This window comes from Thunnus albacares, chromosome 20 (genome assembly GCF_914725855.1).
Source record: "Thunnus albacares chromosome 20, fThuAlb1.1, whole genome shotgun sequence".
In the NCBI taxonomy this organism is placed as follows: Eukaryota; Metazoa; Chordata; class Actinopteri; order Scombriformes; family Scombridae; genus Thunnus; species Thunnus albacares.
In genome coordinates this window covers 26,484,608-26,511,625 of record NC_058125.1, presented here as the reverse complement: position 1 = coordinate 26,511,625, position 27,018 = coordinate 26,484,608, and the positions used below count along the sequence as shown (strand labels likewise).

Below are 27,018 nucleotides of genomic sequence, written 5' to 3'. Positions count from 1 at the left end.
ACTGAAAACAGATGCAAACCCCTGTAGGTTAACTATTAGCATCGTATCAAACACTGATATTTACACAATACGTACAAATATTGTACACAAAAATGCAGCCGTTAGTGTGTCTGAAAAGCCGGGTTTCATCTGAAGGTTTAGTAACGTTGTGTGAAAACAGGCCGTGAAGAAGAAGAGGAGGAGGAGGAAGGAAGGTGTTTGTTTCATCTCGGACACACAGATTTAAGTGTCATGTTGTGCAAAAATACAGTGTCCAAAAGTGCGTCTATGTACAAATATGTGTGACTGTGTTCTCGTCCATATTCTGTAGAAAACATCCTGAGGAAGAAGCTGCTCGACTGTGAAGACAAAAACTCGCCGTTAAAGAGGAAAAACCTGCAGTTAATAAACCTTCTATAAACCGAGCAGTCCGTGAGGCTCGGTGTCCTCCTGCAGGGGTGAAGTGCTGTCATGTGTTTGTTTTTTATTAAATGTCTTTTTCTGCAGTTTGTAATTTATTATGTTTCCCAAAACTCCTTGAAGCAAACTGTAACTTAAACTTAAAGAAGCCAGAAACTGCTCTCTGTTTGCTCTAAAGTACGACTGAAGTGTTGTTGGGTCACTGTTAGGAAAAAAAATCAAGAGACTAGAATAATGAGAATAAAGTTGAAAAAAATAATAATTTTGAGAAAATAGCCCCAATTTAGATTTTAGATTTACTAGAGAATCATTGAAATAAAAAAAAAACTAATATTTGAGAATAAAACTTTAAATTTTACAGGGTAAAAGTTGTAGTATTTTGAGAAAAGTTTTTAATTTTACAGGGAAAATTGTAATTTTGCCAGGAAAACTTCATATTTAGAGAATACAGTTGAAATGTTTTAGGAAAAAAAACTCATAATTTTGAGAAAATGTCCCCAATTTTCAAGAAAATCATCAAAATACTTTGACAATTTAGTGTTTTGAGAAAAAGTTGTAGTTTTATGTAAAATTACACATTTTGAGAATGTTGTATTTTAAGAAAATGTTTTATATGGAAAAAATTGTAATATTTTAAGAAACAAGTTGGAATTTAGCAAGAAAAAAATCATATTTGGAGAATAACATTGAAATATTTTGTAAAAAAAAAAAAAAAAGCTTTCTGGAGAAAAAAATAGAAATATTTAGAGAATAAAGTTATAAATATTTTGTTTTAAAAATATATTTTGTTTTTAAAAAATGATATTTCAAGAGGGAAAGTTGTCATTTTACAGAGAAAGATTGTAATATTTGGAAAAAAAAGTTGTAATTTTATGGAGAAAAATGACATTTTGGAAAAAAAAGCAGTATTCTGAAAAAGACATCTGATGATTTATTGGAAATTTTTAGTATAAAGTTTTCATGAGATTTTATAAGAAAAATACGCAACATAAAATGCTAAAACTGTCTTCAAATAAATATTATGACTTTTTTTCTTGTAATATCCCTTTTTCCTCTACTTTTTTTCAACTACATATTCAAAATATTCTGATTCTTTTCTTAAGATATTTTCACTTTATTCTCAATATTGGAGGATTTTTTTTTGTCCCAACAGTGACGTTAACGTTCTGTACTGAAAGACTGAAGTTTCGCTCCAACACACATTTACTGTTCATACTGTTGAAGTGACTGGACGGGCGTCCAAACAACAAAACAGACCCAGAAACGCAACATACAGTAAACGTCATCAAACTGCTGTTTTCAACAGCGTCTCAGGTGGATTTTTTTGGTCCATAAAAAGTTCATCAACAGTTTCTTTTCTCAAGCAGGATTTCTTTCATCGGTCTGTGTGGAAAAGCTGACACTTGATGCTGAGGTCTTCTGTCCATATTCTGAGATCAAATAAAACCTGAAGACCTTGTTACGTTCATTTAACGAGCTGCTAATACGGTCCTCATTCACTGATTAATCCCAATAACTTCTAATTTAAGTCAACACTTCCTGCACCGATGAATTAAAAGCTTTCAAGCAGCTCAAATTACATATCGTAAGTTTTCAAATAGTTTCCCTCAGAGAGAATCAGGCCTTTAATTCTACTTTGTTCCCCAGTTAATATAAACTCTGGCGAGTATCATTCTGTACATGAGTTCTGGGTTTTTCTTTTGGGTGGAAGAGCAATTGTTGAGTCCTTTGTCCCTTTTTTGTTTCTTGTTTGAAATTTGATAAGATTAAGGTGTCTGTGTAGTTACTGGGACTTATTAATAACACACAACTGTTATTTTAAACATTATTTTAAAACCAGCTTTTAGATGACGATTTACAGTAAGTAAAGACATCAGGTCCAGGTAGGTTTTCTTCAGCTTTGTTGCAGATCAGGTTGAAGATTTTAGACTTGTGATGCCTCTGAACTCTCTGGAGAAAACACACTTTCAGTCTGTGTTCCTGTCTCAGCTTGAGCGTCGCACTTTTATTTCCTGTTTAAGCGGCCGACAGATAAGTTATTGGTGACTCCTGGAGACGGATACTGACGCAACATCCAGTCCAGCTGTTAGGATATTTTACAGCTGTTCCTGCAGCTCTGTGCAGACGGGCTGAGGGGCGGCGGCCGGATCAGTTTGGGCTTTTTCAGCAGCGTCCCTCCAGTCCTCTTGGTGGCGCCGTGGTGGGTGGAGGCGTTGGCAGTGACGGAGTAGGAGCGTCCGTGCATCATGCGGGCGTTGAGGCCGTTGGCCATGGAGAAGGACTTGAGGTGAGACTTGAGAGCCAGCGGGAGGGGGAGCTTATCCACCAGGTGGACCGGAGTGCAGGAGACGATGGAGCGACAGCAGAGATCCTGAAGACTCAACACTGACAGAGACAGAAAAGAGTTTCAACATTCACTGTCACTCTGTTTCCATCTTTCTCTCACTTCTTCTCTGTTTTATAGTTTTTTTTAATATATCATGACTTCCAAAGTTAGAGCTACAGAAACAGTAAACCAGACACTGTAAACAATAAAAAAAGCTAAAATAATTAGACTGTAGGAATCATTTAAAAGCAGAACAAAGAATAAAACAAACAGGCTTAAAAGATTGTTTCAGATCAAAGTGATTGGTTTTCTAATATATATTTATTTTAAAATACTGAAATGAACATATAATAATCAGAATAGTAAGAAGATTAGATTTACTGTCCAGGACAAGAGTTTGTTTTTCTTTCACTGTTAATGTAAAACTGTTGGATGATATTTCGCCCACATGGGGGCAGCGTCACATTAAAGGCTGCAGATAGAATCAGTCATGAAGGAAGCTGCTGTCCACTATTAGATGTGAGCAGTCACTTTATTACACTAACAATTTTCATCCCTCATTATTTTGATTTAATGTTATTCTTTTAAGTTTTTAACTTCCTGCTTCCTGCACCAGTGTTTGTTTACTTTAAATTCATGTATAGCTGAGTATATGTAGGTAAATTATATACAGTATATACTTTATATTATTTTAATTTCAAATACAAAATGTGCAATCACATGTATACATTTAATTCATTACTATGTATTTGAACAGGCTGTATATACTGTACATAACCACCTACTGTATGTATATAAAGTAACTTATCATGTTTTTATCCATTCAGTGTTTATTCCAGCACTATTTGTATCCTGTTTACAGTTATTGTATGTTTTCCACTTGTTGTTTCTATATGTATCTATCTATTTTTTTTCACCCACTCGCTTGTACATACAGTAATAATGATATGTTTATGTTTGGTTATCTTTGTTCGGCTTGTTGTCCTTGTGTTTCTTTCTGAAGACTGTCATGTGTGAGCACACTGAGAGCCACTTGAAGTCAAATTCCTCGTATGCATAAACATACTTGGCCAGAAAACTGCTGAAATTAGTCCACAGGATGATAAGTTGCTATTTAAAGACACGGTGAAATGAAACATATATTTTCCAAATTCTAATCCCGTGTCCCTTCATACAAGTTGAAAAGAAATGGAGAAATATCAGCTGTTTACAATATAAACTGCTTTGCTGCACATGCTCAGTAGCGTCTGCCTTACACAGAACTACTCTCTGGAGACTGAAAACATGATGCTGTTTAGTCTTTGGAGCCGTTTCTAAACAAACTAATGTGATCAAACTCTTCATGATGAAGGATCATGTCACCCAGTGCAGCGGTGTGACTCACTGATGTGTTTTTAATAGTTTTTGGACAAATGAGGAATAAGATATATCAGGCTTTAGATACACACACAATACTTGTTAGTAGATCAGTTCATTGTTGGTTTGGATCCAAACATGAGATTTTTTGACAAGAAGAAAAACAGAAAACCTTCCACATATATCTGATTCACAGTAACATGTATGTAACATGTATGTAACATGTATGTACACACACACACACACCTTTGTTGGGCCTCCACAGTCGCTCCATGCCGTGTCTCATCAGGACGATGCGAGCGAGCTCGGTGAACGACTCGGTGACGTTGAAGTTGCACAGCGGGCTGACCTCGAAGAAGGTGACGCCCAGCTTCTCCGCGTACACCTGCGCCTGCTCCGTGGTCACCTGACGCTTGTACGCCAGGTGGAGGCGGTTCCCAACCAGGATCTTGGGCACCCCCGGGGCATGCTGGGTAAACAGGAAACAGAAAAGGGAGGATTTTTTTTTTTCTACAAAAATCAGGCACAATGACACATTTTAGGCGTACATTCATATTGAACAATATTAAAGACAAAAAAGAAGAAAACATATTATTACATTCAAGAAACAAAGAGAGCATGTGGATCATACAGGGTTGAATGGTTGATTTGACTAGATTGATTGATCACTGACCTCGTCTATCTCTTTGATCCATCTGTCGATGCCATCAAAGGACCAGCGGTTGGTGATGTCGTACACGAGAATAACTCCCTGAGGAGCAGACAGAAACAAAAGATAAAGTCAGATCAGAGTGTTTTTATTAGGAAAAGCAAGGGGGAAAACACTCCAAAGCCTCATGGGAAGTGTAGTTCTTCTCCCGCAGTGTATTAATTTATGGTTCAACATATGATTGAACTCCAGATGGATGTGTAGGTCATTATCAGACTGCACACATAGACACTGAAGACTGAAGATCAGCTTTCAGCCTCGCTGTGGTGGTGGTGTCACTGTTGCCATGGTGATATCTCCTCTTCTGTACCCACTAATAGCCTGATGAGTGATGACAACAACACAACTTTATTCAATGGAAAGTGAGAATGAAACAAAGAGCTCTGTGGCAGTTTGATGTGTGGGATGGATTTCTTCACACACCTCTCACAGCCTGTCTGAGGGTCAGAGCGACGACACAAAGACGAACTCTGAGGAGCTTCAGTCCAAGGAAATAAAGGTACACTATGCAAGATTTTCTTAAAGAGCAATGTATAGACTCATACAACAGTAATCCCTCTAAATCATCACTAGTGACCCACTAGAAGTGTGAGGCGGCGCATTTATCTGCAGAGACTCTGCCTGTATTTTCTTATTATTTTGCTCTGTTTGGGATGTTTCTGGGCCCCAACCTTTGGGCAGTGGGTGTGGAGCCCCCAGCCAATAGTAGTGCACAGGGTGTGAGGTCAGGACTGGTAGCATAGCAACCAGGTTACATCACTGTCTCTGTGTCTCTCCTCAGCTCCGCTCTGTCTCTGTGTCACAGATGTATAAAGAGCAGCAGGTCTGTGTGTCTGCTTGAGCGAGGGCAGCGCTGAGCAACACACACGCAGAGCAGAGAGGCCACAGCGGACAGGATGAAGCTCTGCGTTCACACAAAATCCGGTGATGTAGTGTCACACCTCCGCAGTGTTGTGCGGAGGTGTGGGTGTGGGTGTGTTTATTTGTGCTTTAGAATGTAACCACCATTAAACAATCAGAAAATAACGTTTAATTTCCCTGCTTTTTTCTCGCCAGCACCGCTCGCTCTCTTCATTCACTGTCGAGCTCACTCTACCACTGCTCGCTCTCTCTCTCTCACTCTCTCTCTCTCTCTCTCTCTCTCTCTGTCTTGCTCGTTCATTGAGCCGGGGAGGAGGGGCCAACTTTGAACGCTGTGTGTTTACAAACAGCAACCGACAGATCTTGCGTAGTACACCTTTAAAGCTTCACACGTGGAAAACAGCTTCACCTCCAGTAAACACAGAGAACATAAACGGCTCTGACACATTTAAAATAACTGGACAGATGTTTGATTAAAGCCTGTGAGGAAATATAAGCTGCAAAATCTACTTCAAAGCATTAATGAATATAAAATCAGGCGGCAGCACACTTAAACTTGACTTCTATTTATTTGCCAGCTAGCTACGCTGCTTCCTGTGTTACAGTCTGTGGTATTTCTGTTTTCTACTGTCTCTGTAACTACATGTCAGACTAATCAATCCCTCCAGGAAATTGTAATTTTGGTATTGCAATAATTAACATAAATTCAAGAAATTGCTGCAATAATTTTGAAAGCTTGCAATTTTGCTAAATTACTACAACTTTTATGATGAAATAGCCAAAATCAATTGTGATCAACTTGTGATTTGGACCAATTGTCATTTTTTGAACTAACTTACTAATAACTTGCAGCATCACAGTGCACAGGAAGTGATTACATATGACTCTCCACTGGTAGTAGTTTTTTAAAAATCACATTATTTTCCTTTGTGTACAATTTTTCCCAATTCCCTCAATTTCACTGCAATAAGAACACATAAAACATCATAAATTGTATCACAATTGCTGCAAAATCAAGCATTTTTGGCTGCAATAATCACAGAAAAACTCCTGGAGGAGCTGACTAACAGGTAGAATACAACACCTGTCCAGAGGTGACCAGTGACAGACTCTCACACAGCAGATTACCTGTGCTCCCCTGGAATAAGATCTGAAAATGGTGCAGAATCGTCCCTGACCAGATGTGTCCCTGAAAACCACACAGAGAAACAGGGTCAGTTTTATGATATCATGGTCAAAGGTCAAGCTATTTCACTCTAATGCTAAAGCTGTAACTTTATTTATATAGCACACAACAACTTTACACAAAACAAACAATATAAAGTAAGACAAAAGAATAAAGTCAGGATAAAGACATCAGACAGGTGCAGGTCTTTGTTCTTTAGATATACAGAGGAGTAAAGCAGTCTGTTCTTTGAAGGCCAAAATATTTGTGCTTTTAAAGGGATAGTTCGGATCTTTTGAAGCGGGGTTTTATGTTTATATATGTTTTTATTTTTGGACTCCACTGGAGAAGCTTTGCACGGTTCACAGTTAAAAGCTCCTTGTTTATCTTATACTGGCCCTTTATGTAGCCCCTCAGTTCAGCCTCCGTCTCTAACAGGCAGTTTTAGAGTTCTCCTGTCTCTTCAAGGCCCGCCTCCTGATGCAGGCCAATCTGCTCTGATTGGCCTGCTTTCAGCCTATCAGTCGTGTTAATTTGCTGCCGATGCAAACCCAACATTTCCATCTTTACTGCAAATTAAAAGCTTTTAAATGAGTAAACGATGGTATTTATTGTGAAGAATTTACAGGAAATGAAACGTGTTCCTCAATGAATTAGCAGAGCTTCGTTAGCGGCGCTAAAACCAGTCTACAGAACAACATATAGAGATATTTGAAGCTGTTTGTTGATTAGATCAGATAGAAATAATAAAAGGAGGAAACAGCCACAGTGATGATGATGATGTTTGATGAAGAGCTGCAGACGACCAGCACAACTCCAACAGGTAAACTACTTATTTTACTTTGCCCTGCTGTTTAATGGAGTCATGGCTCGTCGTGGAAAAAACTGCATAATGTTAGCGGAGCAGAGCAATGAACTGGCGCGCTGTGTGTAGAGCAGATGACCAGATAAAGAAATCCGTCACCAGCCGACGTCAACTCGGCCTGAAAGTAGAAAAAACTGATGTAAACCGAGCGTTCAGAGCAGTCTGAAGCCGCTGCTTTTTGCTCACAAGGACGTACGTTTACCTCGTTATTTGACACTATGCCATGTTTATGACTGAAAATAAGAAAAAGCATGACAGGTCCCCTTTAATCCTTCTGTGCTACAAAAGACTTAAGATGAAGCAAGTCGAGAACAGTCGATCCTGACATGACTTGACTTGTTGGTTTTGACTCGGAGCAGCCAAACCTTCACACTTTGTCTTGAGAATCTGCATTATGAATGTTCCTTTTTAAATTCTTTTATTAAAAAACACACACATTCTATTGCGTTGTTTTGTATGAAATGTGTTATGTATTGTAAATGAAGTTGTATTTTTATTATTGCTATTTTGTAAGTTTTCATTATGGAACACATCTCTGTACTGTTGAAGTGAATATAAGATGAAGGTAAAACTGTAAAACTGCCACAATCATAATAAAAACCTCTTTGAGTGTGAGTTCTCCATGCTGTCATACTATCCACCCCTTTTAGAAAACATGGGACTGTATGTTTTTTTTATTACAGAGTGAAAAACAACAGAGGCGTTCTCCAGAGCTGAATACCAGAGCAGTGTTTTGGTTGGCTCACGAGGACGCTGGCTGGCCGCCGGCCTGCTGCTTCTGACCGGGCCAGATAGAAGGCAGCTGCCACTTTGCAAGTCAGGTGGTCCAACAAAACAAGATAGATTCATCGTGAACTGATAGTGAGGGACTCCATCTGTTGTTATCAGCAGGACCGGACTCTCAACACCAGTGTTATTTACAAGAATCAGTATAGAGAGATACAGTAAATGATCCCTAACAGGAGTTATCTGTGTTGTTGTGAAAGTGACGGTGTTCATGAAACCGTAGCATCAAGAAAATACTGAGATAGCAAAATAAAAATACTCCATTATGAGTAAAAGTCCTGCTTGAAAAATCCTACTACAGTAAAAGTACACAAGTATTATGAGCTTGATGTAGTTAAAGTATTGCAGTAAAAGTACATAAGTATTATGAGCTTGATGTAGTTAAAGTATTGCAGTAAAAGTACATAAGTATTATGAGCTTGATGTAGTTAAAGTATTGCAGTAAAAGTACATAAGTATTATGAGCTTGATGTAGTTAAAGTATTGCAGTAAAAGTACATAAGTATTATGAGCTTGATGTAGTTAAAGTATTGCAGTAAAAGTAGTGGTTTGGTCCCTCTGACTGATATATTATTATATATGACATCATTAGATTATTAATAGTGAAGCATCAGTGTTAGAGCAGCATGTTACTGTTGTAGCTGCTGGAGGTGGAGCTAGTTTACACTACTTTATATACAGTTAGCTAGTTTAGTCCAGTGGTTCCCAACCTAGGGGTCGGGCCCCTCTAAAGGGTCAGCAGATAAATCTGAGGGGTGGTGAGATGATTAATGGGAGAGGAAAGAAGAAAAAACAAAGTTCTGATACACAAATCTGTTTTCAGTTTTTGGACTTTTTCTCTAATCTTTGATTTTTGCTGAAATATTGGATCATTTGAACATTTATTGAAATGAAAGCATGTGAGAAGTTTAGAGGGAAAAATCACTATTTGGTGGAGCTGTTAACAACTCATAGACATGTGAAATGTGACCCCGACTACACACTGCTTTTTGTAAGATGTCAAAAAGCCAAAAAGGTTGGAAACCACTGGTTTCATCTTTAACAATGTGTTGTATTTTAAAAGCTTGTTATGTTATCCATTGTGTCAAATCTTCATCTGAAAAGTAACTAAAGCTGTCAAATAAATGTAGTGGAGTAGAAAGTACAATATTTCCCTCTGAAATGTAGAAAGTAGCATCACATGGAAATACTCAAGTAAAGTACAAGTACCTCAGTATTGTTCTTAAGTACAGTACTTGAGTAAATGTACGTGTTACCACCGCTGGATGAATTTACTCAAAGTGTGTGTAGCCAGAGGAGGAAGAGGGTGTTATTAACACACACACACACACTCAGAGACACACAACAGAGCTAAAGCGTCTCATCCGCTTAAACATCAAACAAAGTTTCAGATTAATAATTTAATATTGACTCGGCTAAAAGCAAAACCGCTCTAAAAATACCTCTGAGAGGCCCGGGAGTTTAGAGCTGCAGCTGAGTGTGTTTGCAGAGCTTTAAGTGCACCATAATCCCACCCACAGCTTACTTCTCTGAGTGAACCGGTGCCTCTTTTAAAACATGGACGTCCATATGTTGTACATGCTTTCATGTAGCAAACATTGATCCTCAACCTCTTCTAAGGAAAGATAATATAAGCTGAGGTCTACTGTTCAGAAATACAGATCATATTGTGTCAACATCCTCAGCTGTGAATTACATCCTTTTTCTGTTGCCGTGCCAACAATCTATCAGCTTTATCTCCTAATTAAAATTTAAAAGTCTTGGAACTTGATTCAACAATTGGGACTTGGTGACATCACGCGAGCAAATGGTTTTTGCCTCTCAGGCCATATAAAGGCTGCACTAACTGTCTGATTGGTGGAGGTTGTCGGAACCTGCAGACACTACTCAGGGCTGAAAAATGTATGTGTGTCTTGTTCAAATGTTATTTTTTTAACCCTGTGAGCAGCACAAACTAAAGTCTAGAAGCAGAAATCTTCACATAAAAACCAACACTATGAGTGGAGACTAAAGAAAAGACTGATAGTTTACTGCAGAAACCAACAAAAAGAGATACAAGACTCCGGATGAAAGAAGGAGTTTAGAGACTCAGCCAGCTGCTGCCAACACGTCTGCCAGAGGCTGTGTCACCTGAAAAAGCCTTTTATCAAGTCAAAGCAGCCTCACATGCTTCCTGTTTATTTTTGGTCCAAAACTCTCTGCTGACTGAGTTACACCAAAACCTTTTTAACACAATCAGCCTTTCTGCCCGCTGATCACATGACCTCAGAGAGCGTGACGAGGGAAACGGAAACGACGTCTCGTACCAGAGCTGCAGCTTGACTCGTCTCCCGTCCAGGAGGATGGTGGTCGTCTTGTAGTCGATTCCTGAAACCAAACAAATAATAAACTCATGATCAATAAAGTGAAGAAGAGGAAGAGGAAGGTTACTGTTATCTGTGGAGCACATAAAAACATTACAAAGGAAATGCAGCATAAACATTAAAGGCAATTAAAAAGTTTTAAATTTAAGTAGCAAGATTAGAGTTGCAACTAACGATTATCTTTCATTATCGATTAATCTGTTGTGATCAGTTTACTGTCACAGAGACTAAAGAAACCGGAAAACATTCACATTTAAGAAGCTGAACCAGTTGAACTCAAAACACTTAATCAATTATCAAAATAGTCGGTAACTCATCGATTAATTGTTGCAGCTCCACAAAAATAAAAAAAAACAAAGAACTGAAGACTTGTCTTCTGTGAAGACATCAGAACGTCTCCTGGATGTTTGCTTTGACTGCAGTTATTTGATCAAAATTGACAAAAAGAATAAATTTGTTTATTGCAGTCGTATTCTCCTCGCTATAGACACTATCATTTTCGATTTTGATATGAAAACAACCGTGACTGTTCTTCAAAGCGTGTAGGAGAAACTACGGTGGCCACGAAACTCATGACAAACGCAAAAGGTCCTTTCTAGAGCCAGTGTTTGGTTTGTCTGTTCTGGGCTACCGTAGAAACATGGCGGTGCAACATGGCGGTGCCTCTGTAGATATAAAGGCTCATTCTAATGATTCTTATTTTCAGGTGATTATACGCTAATTAAAACATACTTATGAAGATTATATTCCATTTCTGCCGAGTCTGCTCCACTAGACGCCGCTAAATTCTACACATTTACACCTTTAAGTCAAAATGTCAAAATGTCAAAATGACAGTAAGAAAGTCTCTAAAACTTTAAATAATCTTAATGTCTAAACTGGACTCAGTTTGTAACTCAGACACACTTTTTTTTACTCAGAATTGAATCGTTGTGAAAACACTTGTGTTAGTTTTTTTTTGTTTTGTTTTGTTTATGTCCTGTTTGTGTGTGTGCGCCATCTGTGGATGAGTCACGGCCGCTGGGTGAGATCCAGAGCAGATTTCATCATCTGTCGTCTCCTCCTTCCTCCGCTCTGATTGGACTTAAATTCCTCATGTTGACATTCTCAAAAGCACGGTGCATCATGGGTAAGATGAAAACGAGACAGAGGAGGTGAGGAAATTAAAGAATAGAGGAAAAAAAGGAAAGAAAGGAGAAGTGAGAAAGAAAAGAGGAGAGATTATTGCCTCTTTTTCTTTCATACTCCTTTATTTACATGACATTCAATATTCAAACCAACTAACAGTCAAAAAGCCACAGAAGAAGACTGAAATTTGGGGCAAAAACAGCACATTCCTGTAAGTAAATTCCCTAAATCCTAAATAAATCCACCTGCCTTGAACTTAAATTATTTTTTTTGTGTGGAAACGCTGGAAATATCACACAAAAAAAAGTGTTTCCTGTTGTCTGAGGTGTAACAGTATCTGAATGAATGAATGAATGAAGAGCTGAAAACATCAGATCTGTGTGGAGCGATGATGAGGAGACTGTAACCTTCCTCACATCAACACATAAAACAAACACAAACGTCATATTTCCATCATGTTTTCCATCGTTGGAGCTTTGACTGTCGCTCTTTTAATGACGTCATCCTTGTCGTGTCTTCTTCTTCTTCTGGAGGATTCGTTTATCTGCTGCTGATAACTACATCTGATATTCACACAACTGGAGAAAATTCTGTGAAAATTTGGATTACATTTGGATGTAAACTTGACTGATAATCAGGGATGCACAATGTTGGATTTTTTGCTGATATCCGATATATGCACATATTTTTTTCCAGTTGGCTGAGGAGACTATTATGCCCGCAAGCATAGATTGTACTAAGTATGATCAAGAAAGACAATATATGAAGGAAGAACTGAGGAAGACTGGAGTTCAGGAGCTCAGCATTAAAACTTTAATGAAGCTGCCAAGTGGGAGCAGCAGTAGAGTTTTCATTGAGTTTATTAGACAGACAGGATTAATGTGGAGGATTTAATCTCTGGTCCTCACTCCGGAGCAGAAGGTGGCGGTAATGCACCTGATACGCTGGTTGCCAACCGCCGTTATAAACCAAAAAGAAGAAGATGAAGTTTTTTATTTTTCAAACAGAGTGGTACATCCTGTCAGCCGAGGTGTTTCCTATCTGTGCAGCCGAACACCGCAGCACCTCGATGGACTGTTTCACCCTGACGGTCCCGGTGTTTCCTCCGCAGGCTCCACTTCACTCAGCTGCCCGTCAGACCCACTGCTTCTTCCCACTTTAACCTGAATAACAGACTGGGGCTCCGTGGTCCAGTTGGATCCACATGGAGAGCCGGCGCTAACCTTAGCTGGGAGACAACTGTACGGGGGGGGGATTTTTTTATAACTCACCCGTTTAAATTTTATTAAGCCATAAAGTTCTGCATAATGAAGGACATGGCTGCTTTGAGTGACAGGTCCGCCAGCCGCTAGGTGGCTTGTTTCAGCCATTCGGCCCGCCTCTTTGCCCATTTTTGATTGGCTGGGAGTTAGACAGTGTCACATACTGCCAAGATGGCGACGGCCGGAGCGGCTCACTTTTAGCTTCAAAACCGCTCTTCAGAGACCAACGGGTGACGTCACGGTAACTACGTCTGTATTTTTATACAGTCTATGATTCAAACGCGTTGAAAATAAATTCCACCAATTAAGTGTTGACTCACCTGTTAACTGAAAACCATCCAAGTGGTTCAGATTTTACCAACAAAACTGTCATCAAGACAAACAGTGTTGAGGAATCTAAAATTTTAAACATATTTTGGTTTGTTGACAATTTTTTGTTTACTACACGATTCCATATGTGTTATTTTATAGTTCTGACGTCTTCAGTTTTGTTCTACAACGTAAAAATATGATGCTGTTGCAGATAAACTCACCAAAAACCCTTAAAAAATATCAGCTTGGCTTGATGCCTCCTGTTTAAACACTAAGAAAACAAAGTCTCCATTAAAAAGCAACAGAAACCTTTGAATGTTGGAATTAAAGATGAGCTCATTGAACTAACAGAGGAAATATTTAGGGATATTTTTAGATTCTCAGTTCAATTTCAAAGGTCAAAAAGATTTGTGAAACGATTAAGGCCAACCTCAGCTGTTTTAAGATGATAAGAAACTGCTTGACATTTGACTGTGCTGCTGCTAAATTCAGTGTTATTCTCACATCTGTCCTGTGGTTTAACTAACTGGTCCCAGGCCAACCAGTCAGTAATCAAATCCAGAGAGTCTTTACAATCAGGCCTTGAGAATCTTGGACAAATAATCTACTATCATTGCTGCATTTTAACTAAATATGACTAATATATTTCATTATGTAAAGCTTGTGTTTAAATGTTTAAATATTTTGCTCTTCAGCCTTTCTGCAAATACAAAAAGAGACTAAAGAGCTGCAGCAGATCCACCGGAGCAGCAACTGCACCTGATCGCTTGAAATCTGCTGCAAACTTCCAAACTTTCAAGGCAGCAACCAAATCCTGGTTAATTCAGCAACAAACCTGTACTCACGTCTAGTTTTCTGTAGCTATGTTACTACTGAACGTGTGTTTTATTGTATCTCGCTGTACTCAATCTGCCTTCTTTTTACCTCACTGTTTTAATCTCTTATTTTCACAAAAGCCCTTCTAGGGACGAGTGTTGCAAATTAGCACAGATACCTGCATCGGATAGCTGTTGTCAACATCAAATAAACCATAAATAATAAATATAGAAAAACCCTTGAAATGAGTAGGTGGTTCCAAACTTTTGACTACATACACGTGTCATATTAATGCTTATTCTTAATTATATTATAAGCTATCCCTACACTGGTTTAAAGAGGGATTAGAACCAGCAGCCTCTCAGCCTCCATCCCCACTGTTTCCTCTGACAGAAGATTAAGAAAAGTCTCATCACCGCTGGAGGCTTCCGACCAAGACGGCCGAGGATTTATTTACTAAGAATTTCAAAGATTTGTACCAACGCCTGCCAGCTTTACACACACACACACACATATACACACACATATACACACACACATACAGAGGTCAAAACCAGTTATTCAAAACATCCTCTGCATGGCCGTCCTGTTTCTGTGGGCGTCAACTCTTATTCTCAGCTAACCGACCTCTGTCTCACACACTTGATTAGCTGTTAACATCAGGCTGCTGTCACACGAGTTCCCGGCGGGAACAAAAGCAGCGTCTCTTTTATAACAGTAATTATCAGGAGCTGTCTGCAAGTAACCACACTCTGCTGTGACGCCTCGACAATGGCTGCCAAGTGCACACACACACACACACACACACACACACACACACACAGGGTTACATATGTTATGTAAATGCTCTTGACTGCTCGTTGCTTCGTCATGCAGAAGAGCTCAGAGGGACTATTAAACACGAGTAACACGGGGGAGAGATGCTGCCTAAAGGCCCCACCGCCATCACCCCTCGTTTACCTGGTTAAACCAATAAAATCTGCTTTTTCAACTAAAGGTGACGGCTGAGTCACACCATGCATGTTGTCGTGAAATAGGCGGCGGCGGCGGCGGCGGTGTGATCTTTGGGGATTCTTTAGGGGTCCCCAGAAGTCAGGTGCTTTCCTCCATTTAGGGTAAACTCCCAGAAAACAACATGACATAAAATGTTAAGATAAGATGAAAAATAAGCTGAGAGGAAGAGACAGAGAGACTTCAGGTGTATTAGAGCAAAGAGAGGAGGTAGATCTGAGAGAACAAGATGTGATATAATATATGAGTTATTCTGGGAGAAATGCAACACACCAGTACAACCTACACACATACACACACACACACACACTCTCTCTCTCTCTCTCTCTCTCTCTCTCGTTCTCTCTCTGACATGCATGATACATGAAGCATCTTGGGAAAGTGCTGTTGCATAAGAGGTTGGAACAGTGAGGGTTTGTTGACAGATGTCAAAACAGTGAAGCAGTGCAGACTGTAGCAGCCTTGTCCATCATTTCTATCAGTAATAAATATTAACATTGTACTGATCAAGTTATGTGCTGAGATTTGGGAAGACGGAGAAATTGGTGTTATGGGGCAAGTGCTTTAGGTTTTTAGCTATGTTAGCGTAGCGACATGGCTACATGTCGGTCAGTCCACCACGTTGGTCCAGACTGAAATATCACAACAACTACTGGATGAATGGTGACATTCATGCTTCCCAGAGACTTTGGTGATCTTCTGACTTTTCCTAAAGATGAGGTTGACTTTGAAATTTGGTTCACATTCTCCAGAGGATGAATTATAATACCTTTGAACTCTTGACCTTTCATCTGGCACCATTATCTAGTCAAAATCAGCATGTTATTGTTATTGTGAGCATGTTAGCTTGCTGATGCATGGCTGTAGACTCACTAGTTTGACTGCTGGACCATTTTTGTTTATTCACCCCAAACAGCCATTGTGTCAATGGTATAGTAGCTAAGCTAGTTAGCAAAAGATGCCCCTAACCCCCCAGGAACAGCAACGGGCTCTGAAGCCTATTTGACATAGTGGCCAAACCGTGTGATTACAACTTCCTGTCTGTCACATGATTCACTGTGGTCCAAAAAGTCCTTCTCTCCCCAAACACAGTCACTGGAAAAGGAGCGGCTGTAAAACGCTGAATAAATGTTTCTGAGCAAAATGATTCATTTTATTATCAGAACTTGATCCGATAACATTTGTTAAGTTGAGAAGAGCTGCACGATTAAATTATTTCATCTCCATTCAAGTGAACGAGGAGCCAACTGGAAGTCAGCGGAAGTCTCTACTGAGCATGCCCAAAAATCAGGAAGCATGAGCAACATCTGGATCATTTCTTTACAACCAGAAGACAATTTTTTTTGGCTTAATGTGCCATTGAAAACCTTTGATAGGAATGAACAGGGTTCCATCTGTAAGTCTGGTATCCAGTTCTTATCATCCATCCATACCGACTGTGTTTCTGTGTGCTTGTGTTCAGTTCAGCCTCTGACTGACCTGAGAACTCAGCAGAAACTCACAGTTCTTTCTGTTATTTCCCTCCAGTCTCTCTCATTACTCCTCTAGTTTCTCTACGTTTATGATGGCATCAATTCACGTATCAATACAAACCAACCCAGGTGAATTAGCTGCTTCATTGACCTTCTTTCTGTCTCGACACACCTGTAGTCTTGTTAAATGTTTTCCAGACGGTCACTGTTTGCAGTTCAAATGGTTCAAAAATGAATTTGAGACATTTGAGACATTGTGTCATTGTAGTTAAATGTCTTTTTTATAATGTTTTGTGTTTCTTTTACATTCTGTCTTGATGTCTTTTATGTTTCATGTTGAGCATAAATTGCTTTGTTGAGATGTGCAACACAAATAAACTTCCCTTGCCTGAAATGTTGTGGACAAAAAGTAGAGAATCATTAATATCAGAACCTCGGTGCAACTCTTTCACATCTGTTGTTAGAACTCAGTTATAAGTATGAGAATTAACGAGATACTTTGAGCTAAACAGAAAGAACTGAGCCGTCTAGCATCGTGTTCAGCTGTCCCTCAAATAACCTTGTATTTGTCTTCTTTATTATCCTCGCTCCGGGGTTTTGCTGCTGTCACTCTGTCCATCTGTCACCTCTCCACCATCCGCCGCCACCTTTCCTCACCTCATGTCTCTCTCCAACAGGCTTCCTGCTTTCAGTATTTGAGCTCCTTTTAAAGGACCAGTGTGTAGGATTTAGAGGGATTTACTGGCAGAAATAGAATATAATTAGTTTTAATTAGTTTATAATCACCAGAAACTAAAAACTGTTGTGTTTTTGTTACCTTAGAATGAACCCGCCATGTTGCACCGCCATGTTTCTCCTACATGATTGAAAGGGGAGGAGGTTCACTGCTTCACCGCTAGACGCCACTAATTCTACACACTGGTCCTTTAAAATCATTTGTCTGACTTTTTATTCTTTTCACTTCTTCACCACACAGTAATTAAATCACATCTGATGTCTAACAATTATATATTTGTACAGAAAACATCAAACCAAAAGCAATTTCAGACTCTTGCTAGAAATTACGCTGTTCTGTGATGTCGTCCAAACACCAAACTGAAATGTTTGACTCCTCTCTCTCTCTCTCTCTCTCTCTCTCTCTCTCTCTCTCTCTCTCTCTCTCTCTGTGTTTTTCATGTGTTAGCCAAGGTCATCATCTGTATGAGTGAGATCACACATCCAGAGGAGTGAGTCAGCCTCTCCTGGCAACACCAACAGCATCTCCACTTTCTTCATCATTATACCCCCACCGAGCTGCTCTCAGCGTGATCGAACACAAACACACAAACACACAAACACACACGAAATCACCACAACACCACACCCGCTACACGTTTATCAAGTCTTCCCGAAGCTCGACTCTCGAAGCTTCGGGCAGTTTTCTGGCGGTTCTGTTGAGAAACTGGAAGAGTAGAGTGTTGTAGTAAAATTACACAACACCTGAAAAAATGTTATGAAAGAGCTGCTCATGGACAGTGATGGAAAAATAACTGAGTACATTTATTCAAGTACAGTTTAGAGGTATTTGTACTTTACTTGAGTATTTCCATGTGATGCTACTTTCTACATTTCAGAGGGAAATATTGTACTTTCTACTCCACTACATTTATCTGACAGCTTTAGTTACTTTTCAGATGAAGATTTGACACAATGGATAATATAACAAGCTTTTAAAATACAACACATTGTTAAAGATGAAACCAGTGGTTTCCAACCTTTTTGTCTTTTGACGTCTTACAAAAAGCAGTGTGTAGTCGGGGTCACATTTTTCACATGTCTATGAGTTGTTAACAGCTCCACCAAATAGTGATTTTTCCCTCTAAACTTCTCACATGCTTTCATTTCAATAAATGTTCAAATGATCCAATATTTCAGCAAAAATCAAAGATTAGAGAAAAAGTCCAAAAACTGAAAACAGATTTGTGTATCAGAACTTTGTTTTTTCTTCTTTCCTCTCCCATTAATCATCTCACCACCCCTCAGATTTATCTGCTGACCCTTTGGAGGGGCCCGACCCCTAGGTTGGGAACCACTGGACTAAACTAGCTAACTGTATATAAAGTAGTGTAAACTAGCTCCACCTCCAGCAGCTACAACAGTAACATGCTGCTCTAACACTGATGCTTCACTATTAATAATCTAATGATGTCATATATAATAATATATCAGTCAGAGGGACCAAACCACTACTTTTACTGCAATACTTTAACTACATCAAGCTCATAATACTTATGTACTTTTACTGCAATACTTTAACTACATCAAGCTCATAATACTTATGTACTTTTACTGCAATACTTTAACTACATCAAGCTCATAATACTTATGTACTTTTACTGCAATACTTTAACTACATCAAGCTCATAATACTTATGTACTTTTACTGCAATACTTTAACTACATCAAGCTCATAATACTTATGTACTTTTACTGCAATACTTTAACTACATCAAGCTCATAATACTTATGTACTTTTACTGCAATACTTTAACTACATCAAGCTCATAATACTTATGTACTTTTACTGTAGGAGGATTTTTCATGCAGGACTTTTACTTGTAATGGAGTATTTTTATATTGCTGTATTGGTACTTTTACTCCAGTAAAGTATCTTCCACCTCTGGTCATAAATGTGGAAAAACAAATTGTAAACAAGCATTTGGCTTTTCTTTGTGTGCCTCATTTGTGAGTAATTATCAACAGCCCGTCGAATATATAAAATAAACTGCAAGAGTGTTTGTGTGCATTTTTGTGAGCTTGCGTCTCCGAGATGTAATCAAGGCTTCCCCATGTGGTTTTGGCCACCACAGGCAGCCTGTAATAGCAGCTCTTTGCCGGGATGCCTGCAGCCTCCATGGCGTTGATTGTTCTAACAGTCAACCCGCATTTTCACCGCAAAACTCCTTGGCAGAGAGACAGCGAACCACAGCTATGTCTCCGTCTCCTGTCATAACTCCTGTTGAGGGAGATGACCCAGAAACAGTAGACATCAAGGCTTCGCCGCTACAGTTTTCCATCAGCTGAGCCAAACTGCCTGATGTGGGGGAAACCGAGTTGTCAATGACTGGTGAGGAAACTGTCTTCCATCCTCAGAAAACCCAACAAGTATCTCACATCGGCCCAGTGAGTCATATTCCCCTCGACTGATACATCAAACACAACACAAACGACTCATCACAGATATATCTCACATCTCCTCCGCAGTTCAGGCAAGTTCAGCGCTTTGTTAGATCTCAGGAGCGCTTTGTTCTAGAAATGATTGTCGTGTTCGTAACAAAGCTGAGAAGCTTGCTAACTGTAGCTCACTAGGTCAGTCTTCAATAACTCTTTATTAAAGGACACATATTCTGCACATTTCCAGCTCTATATTTATATTCTGGGGCTCTACTGGAATATCTTTGCATGGTTTCCAGTTAAAAACTCCTTATTTATCTTCTACTGGTCCTTTATGCAGCCCCTCAGTTCAGCCTCTGTCTGAAACAGGCCGTTTTAGCTCCTGTCTCTTTAAGGCCCCGCCTCCCGATGAGCCCACTCTGTTCTGATTGGTCAGCTTTCAGGACGCTTCCTCCGGCTCCAGAGGTTACGTGAACAAACTATAGTAGCAGGATTTCACTTCTTTTTCTCCTTCTTTACTCCAAATGTCAACTTCTCAAATCCATCCGTACATGTTGGAGCTGAACAACACATGGAAACACCTTAGCAACCACCTTAGCAACCACCTTAGCAGAACAGCCGTTTATGAGCATGTGTGAAGAGCCGACATCAGGTCGTCAGCAAGTTAGAAAAAAACGTCTGAAATGAAGCATTCAGTGCAGGTTGAAGCCCTGACTTTTGACTTGCAGGCAGCATTTCTACACACGTTCACCTCAAGTTTTGGACCTTTGACCATGTTTAACATCTGACATCAGAACAGGAAATAAATACCTGAAAACCACTAAAAGCAGAATATGTCCCCTTTAAAGGAAGAGTTTGACATTTTGGGAAATACTCTTTCTTGCTGAGAGTGTGATGAGAAGATGTTAGCCTAGCTTAGCATAAAGACTGCGAGCAGGGGAAAACCGTTAGTGTGTCTGTAGTAAAGTTAAAAATACTATAACACGTCTTAAGCTCACTGATTTATAATCTGAGTCTCATTTGTTTGATCTGTACACAAACAGAAATGTAAAAACTACAGTTTGTGGTTTTAGAGGAAGTTAAGTGCTGAATTATTTCTTATTGAACACAGTGTATCCAGCCGCCGAGTGCTTCTCTGCAGCATCTTTGCTCTGCAATAACCAAATTTATGAATGTTATCAAACTAATATTGGCCAATATATCCTTGATGGGTTTTTTAAAATCTTAATTTTATGTATCAGCCAATAAAATCTGAAGCTCTGATTCAGTTTTCTGAGCTCTCCTCGTCTATCCGGGATCATTCTGATGTTTTCCTGCATCCACAGCGGCTATGATGTCATCCCTGACCTTTGAACCTCCCCACTCACGGCTGTTAGCGGTTATGTCAGCAGTCTGAGGCTTTTTTTCCTGCTGTCACACTGAGTCGCTCTGGATGTCAGCTGAATGCCTGAAATATTAAAACCGCACCAGCCGAGATTTATTTTCATTTGAGAATCCACTTATCTTATCAGCGCGAGTCACAAAGTGAAGCCATGACAGAGAGCAGCGCTGCAGATTTAAACCCTGCCGTCAGGTTCGTCGTCCGCAGAAAGAGACAGTTTACAGTCAAATCCAAACAGTTTTTCTGATCTTCTAGACTCAGCGGAGTTGCATCTTCTCCTCTCTAGTCCGCAGACTAAGAATAAAAACACACGACATCATAGCTTCAGGGTTCAGGGTCGCTCACAAACCTGAAGTTGATCGAACAAGTTTTACCTGCTCTCCATTCAAGAGCAAACACAGAGAGCACAAATTACTAAGTTGAGAACTCTTTTTTTCATGTTGCAATTATTGAATTTAATCATAACGGCAAAAGGTGACGACTATTAAGAGATTACACAGAGAGAGACAATAAACAATATTTTTAACAGCCCCGTTTGTCTGAAACAACAGGTTGTACATGTGATTATGTAACTAAGTGGACACAGTCACTGTTGCTCCAGAAGCTTCAGACCTCCAACATGGCCGCCAGAGTGTGAATTACATCATCCGTAAGCTGTGAGTGAAGCCTGAGAGCATCGACACGTCCAGGACCCCCCCCCCCCTCCCCCCCGCAGGGAGCGAGTGAGTCATGAGCAGCTGCCTGCCAGCCAGCGTTTATTAATACCACACACACACACACACACACACACACACACACACACACACACACACACACTATAGCAATTACAAGTGACAAAAGAAGGAAAGAAGATGATGGCAAACGTTATAAAAACACAAAAAGGTTACTGGGGCAGCATGTTGTGAATAAAAAAAAACATGTATGAATCGTATTTGTGGAATATTATGTCATATTTATGTTTTTTACAGTTTAATATAACGATTATTTTCATTATTGACTGATCAGTTTTGCGATAAAGTGTTAAAAAATAGTGAAAAAATGCCATTTACACTTTCTCAGAGGCCACAGTGATGTCTTCAGTTTGTCAGATATTCAATTAACTGTCATATGTGACAAAGAAAAAAAGCAAATCTTAACATTTAAGAAGCTGGAACCATCAAATATTTGGCATTTTTGCTTGTCAAATGACTGAAGTGATTATTTGATTACCAAAATAGTTGCTGATTAATTTTCTGACAACTGATTAATCAACTAATCGTTGCAGCTCTGGACAACAGGTGAAATATGTCTTTTTGCCTGATTTATTAGATATAAATCTGCCTTCTGTATAAACAACACACGAGTAGTTAGCAAGTTAGCAAACAACACATAAAATATGGACCTAAACTCCCGTTATACTCTCCCCACTAGTCCTTATTACCTGTTCATCTCCGTGAGGACATCTAGCAGTGAGGTTACAGATTGCAACAAACTGAATACCCGTCCTCCTCTCCGTCCCCTTCCAAGCGTGTAGGAGAACCTACGGTGGCCCTCTCTGGAGCCAGTGTTTGGTTTGTCTGTTCTGGGCTACTGTAGAAACATGGTGGGCTCTGTGGAAGAGGACCCGCTCCCTATGTAGATATAAGGTAACGAAAACACAGTGATTCTTATTTTCAGGTGATTAAACACTAATTAAAACATACTTATGAATATTATATTCCATTTCTGTCAAGTCCGTTCCGCTAGATGCCGCTAAATGCTACACACTGCACCTCTGAATGAGTCTGTTAAGTCACTATCTATCGCTGAATGAGGTCACACAGTGAGAGGTAGGCGGAGCTAACGCAACAGACTCGCTCTTCAACTGGAGGCGTGGCTGAGGTGCCGACTGCCAGCTGATGATGTCACACAGGCGACACTGTTTGGATCTCTAGGAAGTGAGGTCCAAAAACACACCTGCAATTACCGCTTATCGCCACAGGTGCCGCCAAAGACAACGAGACAGAGATCTTTGAGATCTTTGAGATTGTTACTTTAATGTTACTGTGCTGTTTACCTTTTTGTTACCTTTTTCACCGTTAATGTCTGTAAAGAAATATAACAAATACATTTATGAATACAAACTTTACACTTATTGGCATTTAACAACATTGCACTGGGATCATTTACAATAAATGTCTAAATCTGGACAAAAAAACAAAATGCAGGAAGCCCATTTCTGCCAGGTAGCCAATAGAATAAGTAAAAAAAAGAGTTATGAATGTAAAAATGTATACATTCATGTTAATAATTAACAATATGATGGAAGTCAAGTCAGAATTGTGATCCAGTAAAAAACTTCACTTTAATCTGATGGAACACCAACATGTCAGTCTCATGTCTGAATAAACACTTTTTATGATTTTTATGTAAATGTCACAAAGACAATCTGATGACCAGAAATGTTTCCGTAACACTGAAAATACGACACAAGTCTGATCTGAATGCTGTCAAATGTCAAACCTTTTTCACTTGAAAACATTAATTATCTCAATCTTCATCTCTGATGCACAAAGTCAAAGTAAAATCAGACAGAGAAAAGCAGCAAATCCTCACATGTGAGAAGCTTGAACTAGAGAATGTTTTTTTTTAAAAAAATATTTTACTTACACAATTAATTTATTATCAAAATAGTTGCTGATTATTTTTCTCTCAATCAACTAATCATTGCAGCTCTACAAAAGAGGCTGAAAAATATTCAAACAACCAGCAGCATTAGATATAAACCTGCACTCTGTAAGCATGACATTAGTCTCAATTACTCTTTAAAAATAATTACGTTGCTTTTGACTTGTTGTGTTTAGTAGTGTGAAATTAAATGAAATAAAATGCAAAACCTTTTCTGTTACATTATGTTTTGTCCTGCTGTTACCGACAGTTTCATGTTATTGTGTGAACAATAAAATCTGACTCGACTGACGAGAAAATGTTTCTGTGTGCCGAGTTTTCCCACAACTGCTGAGACGAGCTCGGACACGCCTGAGATCTCAACATCTACAGATGTTAGACTTCATTCAGCCTGCAGACTGTACACACTGTACACACACTGTACACACACTGTACACACTGTACACACACTGTACACACACCGTACACACACTGTACACACACTGTACACACACTGTACACACTGTACACACACTGTACACACACTGTACACACTGTACACACACTGCACACACACTGTACACACACACTGTACACACTGTACACACACTGTACACACACTGTACACACTGTACACACACTGTACACACTGTACACACACTGTACAAACTGTACACACACTGTACACACACTGTACACACACTGTACACACTGTACACACTGTACACACACTGTACACACTGTACACACACTGTACAAACTGTACACACACTGTACACACACTGTACACACTGTACACACTGTACACACTGTACACACACTGTACAAACTGTACACACACTGTACACACACTGTACAAACTGTACACACTGTACACACACACTGTATACACACTGCACACACACTGTACAAACTACACACACTGTACACACTGTACACACACACTGTACACACTGCACACACACTTTACACACTGTACACACACACTGCATACACACTGCACACACACTATACACACTTTACACACTGTACACACTGTACACACACTTTACACACTGTACACACAGTGTACACACAGTGTACATACACTGTATACATACTGTACACACTGCACATACATTGTACACACTGTACACACACTGTATACACTGTACACACACTGTACACACACATGCTGTATACACACTGCACACACTGCACACACACTGTACACATTGTACACACACACACTGTATACATACTGTACACACTGCACACACACTGTACACACACACTGTACACACACTGTACACACACTGTACACACACACACACACACACACGCTGTATACACACTGCACACACTGCACACACACTGTACAGACTGTATACACACTGTACACACACACTGTACACACACACTGTACACACACTGTATACACACTGTACACACACTGTACACACTGTACACACACACTCTACACACACTCTACACACTGTACACACACACACTGTATACACTACACACACACTGTACACACACTCTACACGCACAGTACACACTGTACACACTGTACACACACACTGTATACACTGTACACACACTGTACATGTTGTACACACTGTACACACTGTACACACAAACTGTACACAGTGTACATGCTATACACACTGTAAACACACACTTTAAACACTGTACAGCTCTGAGAGGCAGGTGAAGAAGAAAACAAACGAATGAATAACCTGAAGTCATTATATTAATCAAAGTGGACATAAGACTCTGACCTTCAAACCAAAGCTCCCACCCTTCAGTTAGATGTTGTTCTCTGCTCTGTGCAGAGTTTGTTTTCAAAGTTTCTCTGAGCTCACCTTAAATCTCTGTTTAACACCTGGATGCACCTGCAGGATTTATGACATCACAACTAGTTTGGAGCCAATCATGGTCCAGTATGCAACACTGAGAATGGACTTCACAGTAAAGGAGGAGACATCTTGTGTCCAGCAGGAAAACTTTAGAAATCAACAATATTTACAGTTAGAGTCAGAGATTGTGGATTTTTACGTGAGGGAGAAGGAGGAGATGATGTTTTAAGGATTTTAACGAGATAACTGAACTATTTGTGTGTAAACACCATATTAGACACAAATTATTACTCAAAACAGTCTTTTTATGTCTTAAAACATGTCTGAAGGGGACCTGTAAGTATGAAAAGTAAAAGTAGGCGTCATTTTAGAGTGTTAATGATTTGATGTTATTGGATTATTATCATTTATGCATCAACCTGTAAGAAGACTTTTCAACAGAGCAAATTTTGAAGCAAATTTTAACTGGTTTACAAAGTGTTGGGTGTTTTAATCTAAAATAATGCATCATGTTTTATTTGTTCATCAAATGTTTTGTTTGCTCTCTCTGAAATGTAGAGGATTAGAAGTGTAAAGTAACATAAAATGGAAATATGGTACCCAACTAAAATACTTAACTACTGTACTTGAGTACATTATACTGGCAGACACACTGAACCCCCCAGTCTCCCCAGTATGACGCTCTAATTCCCTTTCATAAAGAAGGTTTTCCAGTTAAGAGAGTTGGTTTCATGCTGGGAGTCTCACGTGACCTGAGCCAAAAACTGACCAGGTATCATCAAGTTTGGGGTTAGTGTGTGTGTGTGTGTGTGTGTGTGTGTGTGTGTGTGCGTGTTATAATGAGAGCTTCTGTATTTGAACTGTCACTTTGTTTGCTCCATGCTCAGTGGTTATCTGATTTGGAGTCACGCTGCTCGCGTTGCGTAAACCGTGCGTAAAAACAGGAAATCCGTGCGCGTAAACCTCCAAAATAACCTGGCAGGTGGGTTTGGGTCCAATAAATGACCTCCTCTCCACACACACCCTCACTCACCCATGTTGTATCCGTACGGAGACTCGGTGGCTCCGTCCTGCAGGCTCGCCAGGATCTCTCCCTTCCCGACATCGCTGTCTCCCACCAGCAGGAATTTGAGCAGAAAGTCGTACGCCCTGGCCGGGCTGCTTCTGTGGCTCATCCTCGCGGCAGA

General features: G+C 39.6%; 2 protein-coding genes across 2 annotated transcripts in view; both read right to left on the bottom strand.

Annotated features, from left to right (window-relative positions):
• The window catches only part of LOC122971137 (microfibril-associated glycoprotein 4-like), a 750,976-nt gene that overhangs the window by 715,534 nt on the left and 8,424 nt on the right, over positions 1 to 27,018 (bottom strand). The gene's annotated exons all lie outside the window — the stretch shown is intronic.
• rab40b (RAB40B, member RAS oncogene family) lies at positions 1,732 to 27,018 on the bottom strand. The gene is made up of 6 exons (XM_044337661.1): positions 26,865 to 27,018; positions 10,774 to 10,834; positions 6,780 to 6,840; positions 4,755 to 4,832; positions 4,328 to 4,550; positions 1,732 to 2,784 (listed from the first exon to the last, which is right to left on the bottom strand). Exons 1-6 carry the CDS (start codon positions 27,004 to 27,006, stop codon positions 2,486 to 2,488), a joined length of 864 nt encoding a protein of 287 aa, XP_044193596.1. The 5' UTR covers positions 27,007 to 27,018; the 3' UTR covers positions 1,732 to 2,485.

Coding starts and splice junctions, on each gene's coding strand:
- rab40b (XM_044337661.1), bottom strand. CDS start 27,006: ATGAGCCACAGAAGCAGCCCGGCCAGGGCGTACGACTTTCTGCTCAAA. Junction 4,551..4,754: donor GGATCAAAGAGATAGACGAG/GTCAGTGATCAA, acceptor CTGTTTACCCAG/CATGCCCCGGGGGTGCCCAA. Junction 2,785..4,327: donor ACTGTGGAGGCCCAACAAAG/GTGTGTGTGTGT, acceptor TGTCTCTGTCAG/TGTTGAGTCTTCAGGATCTC.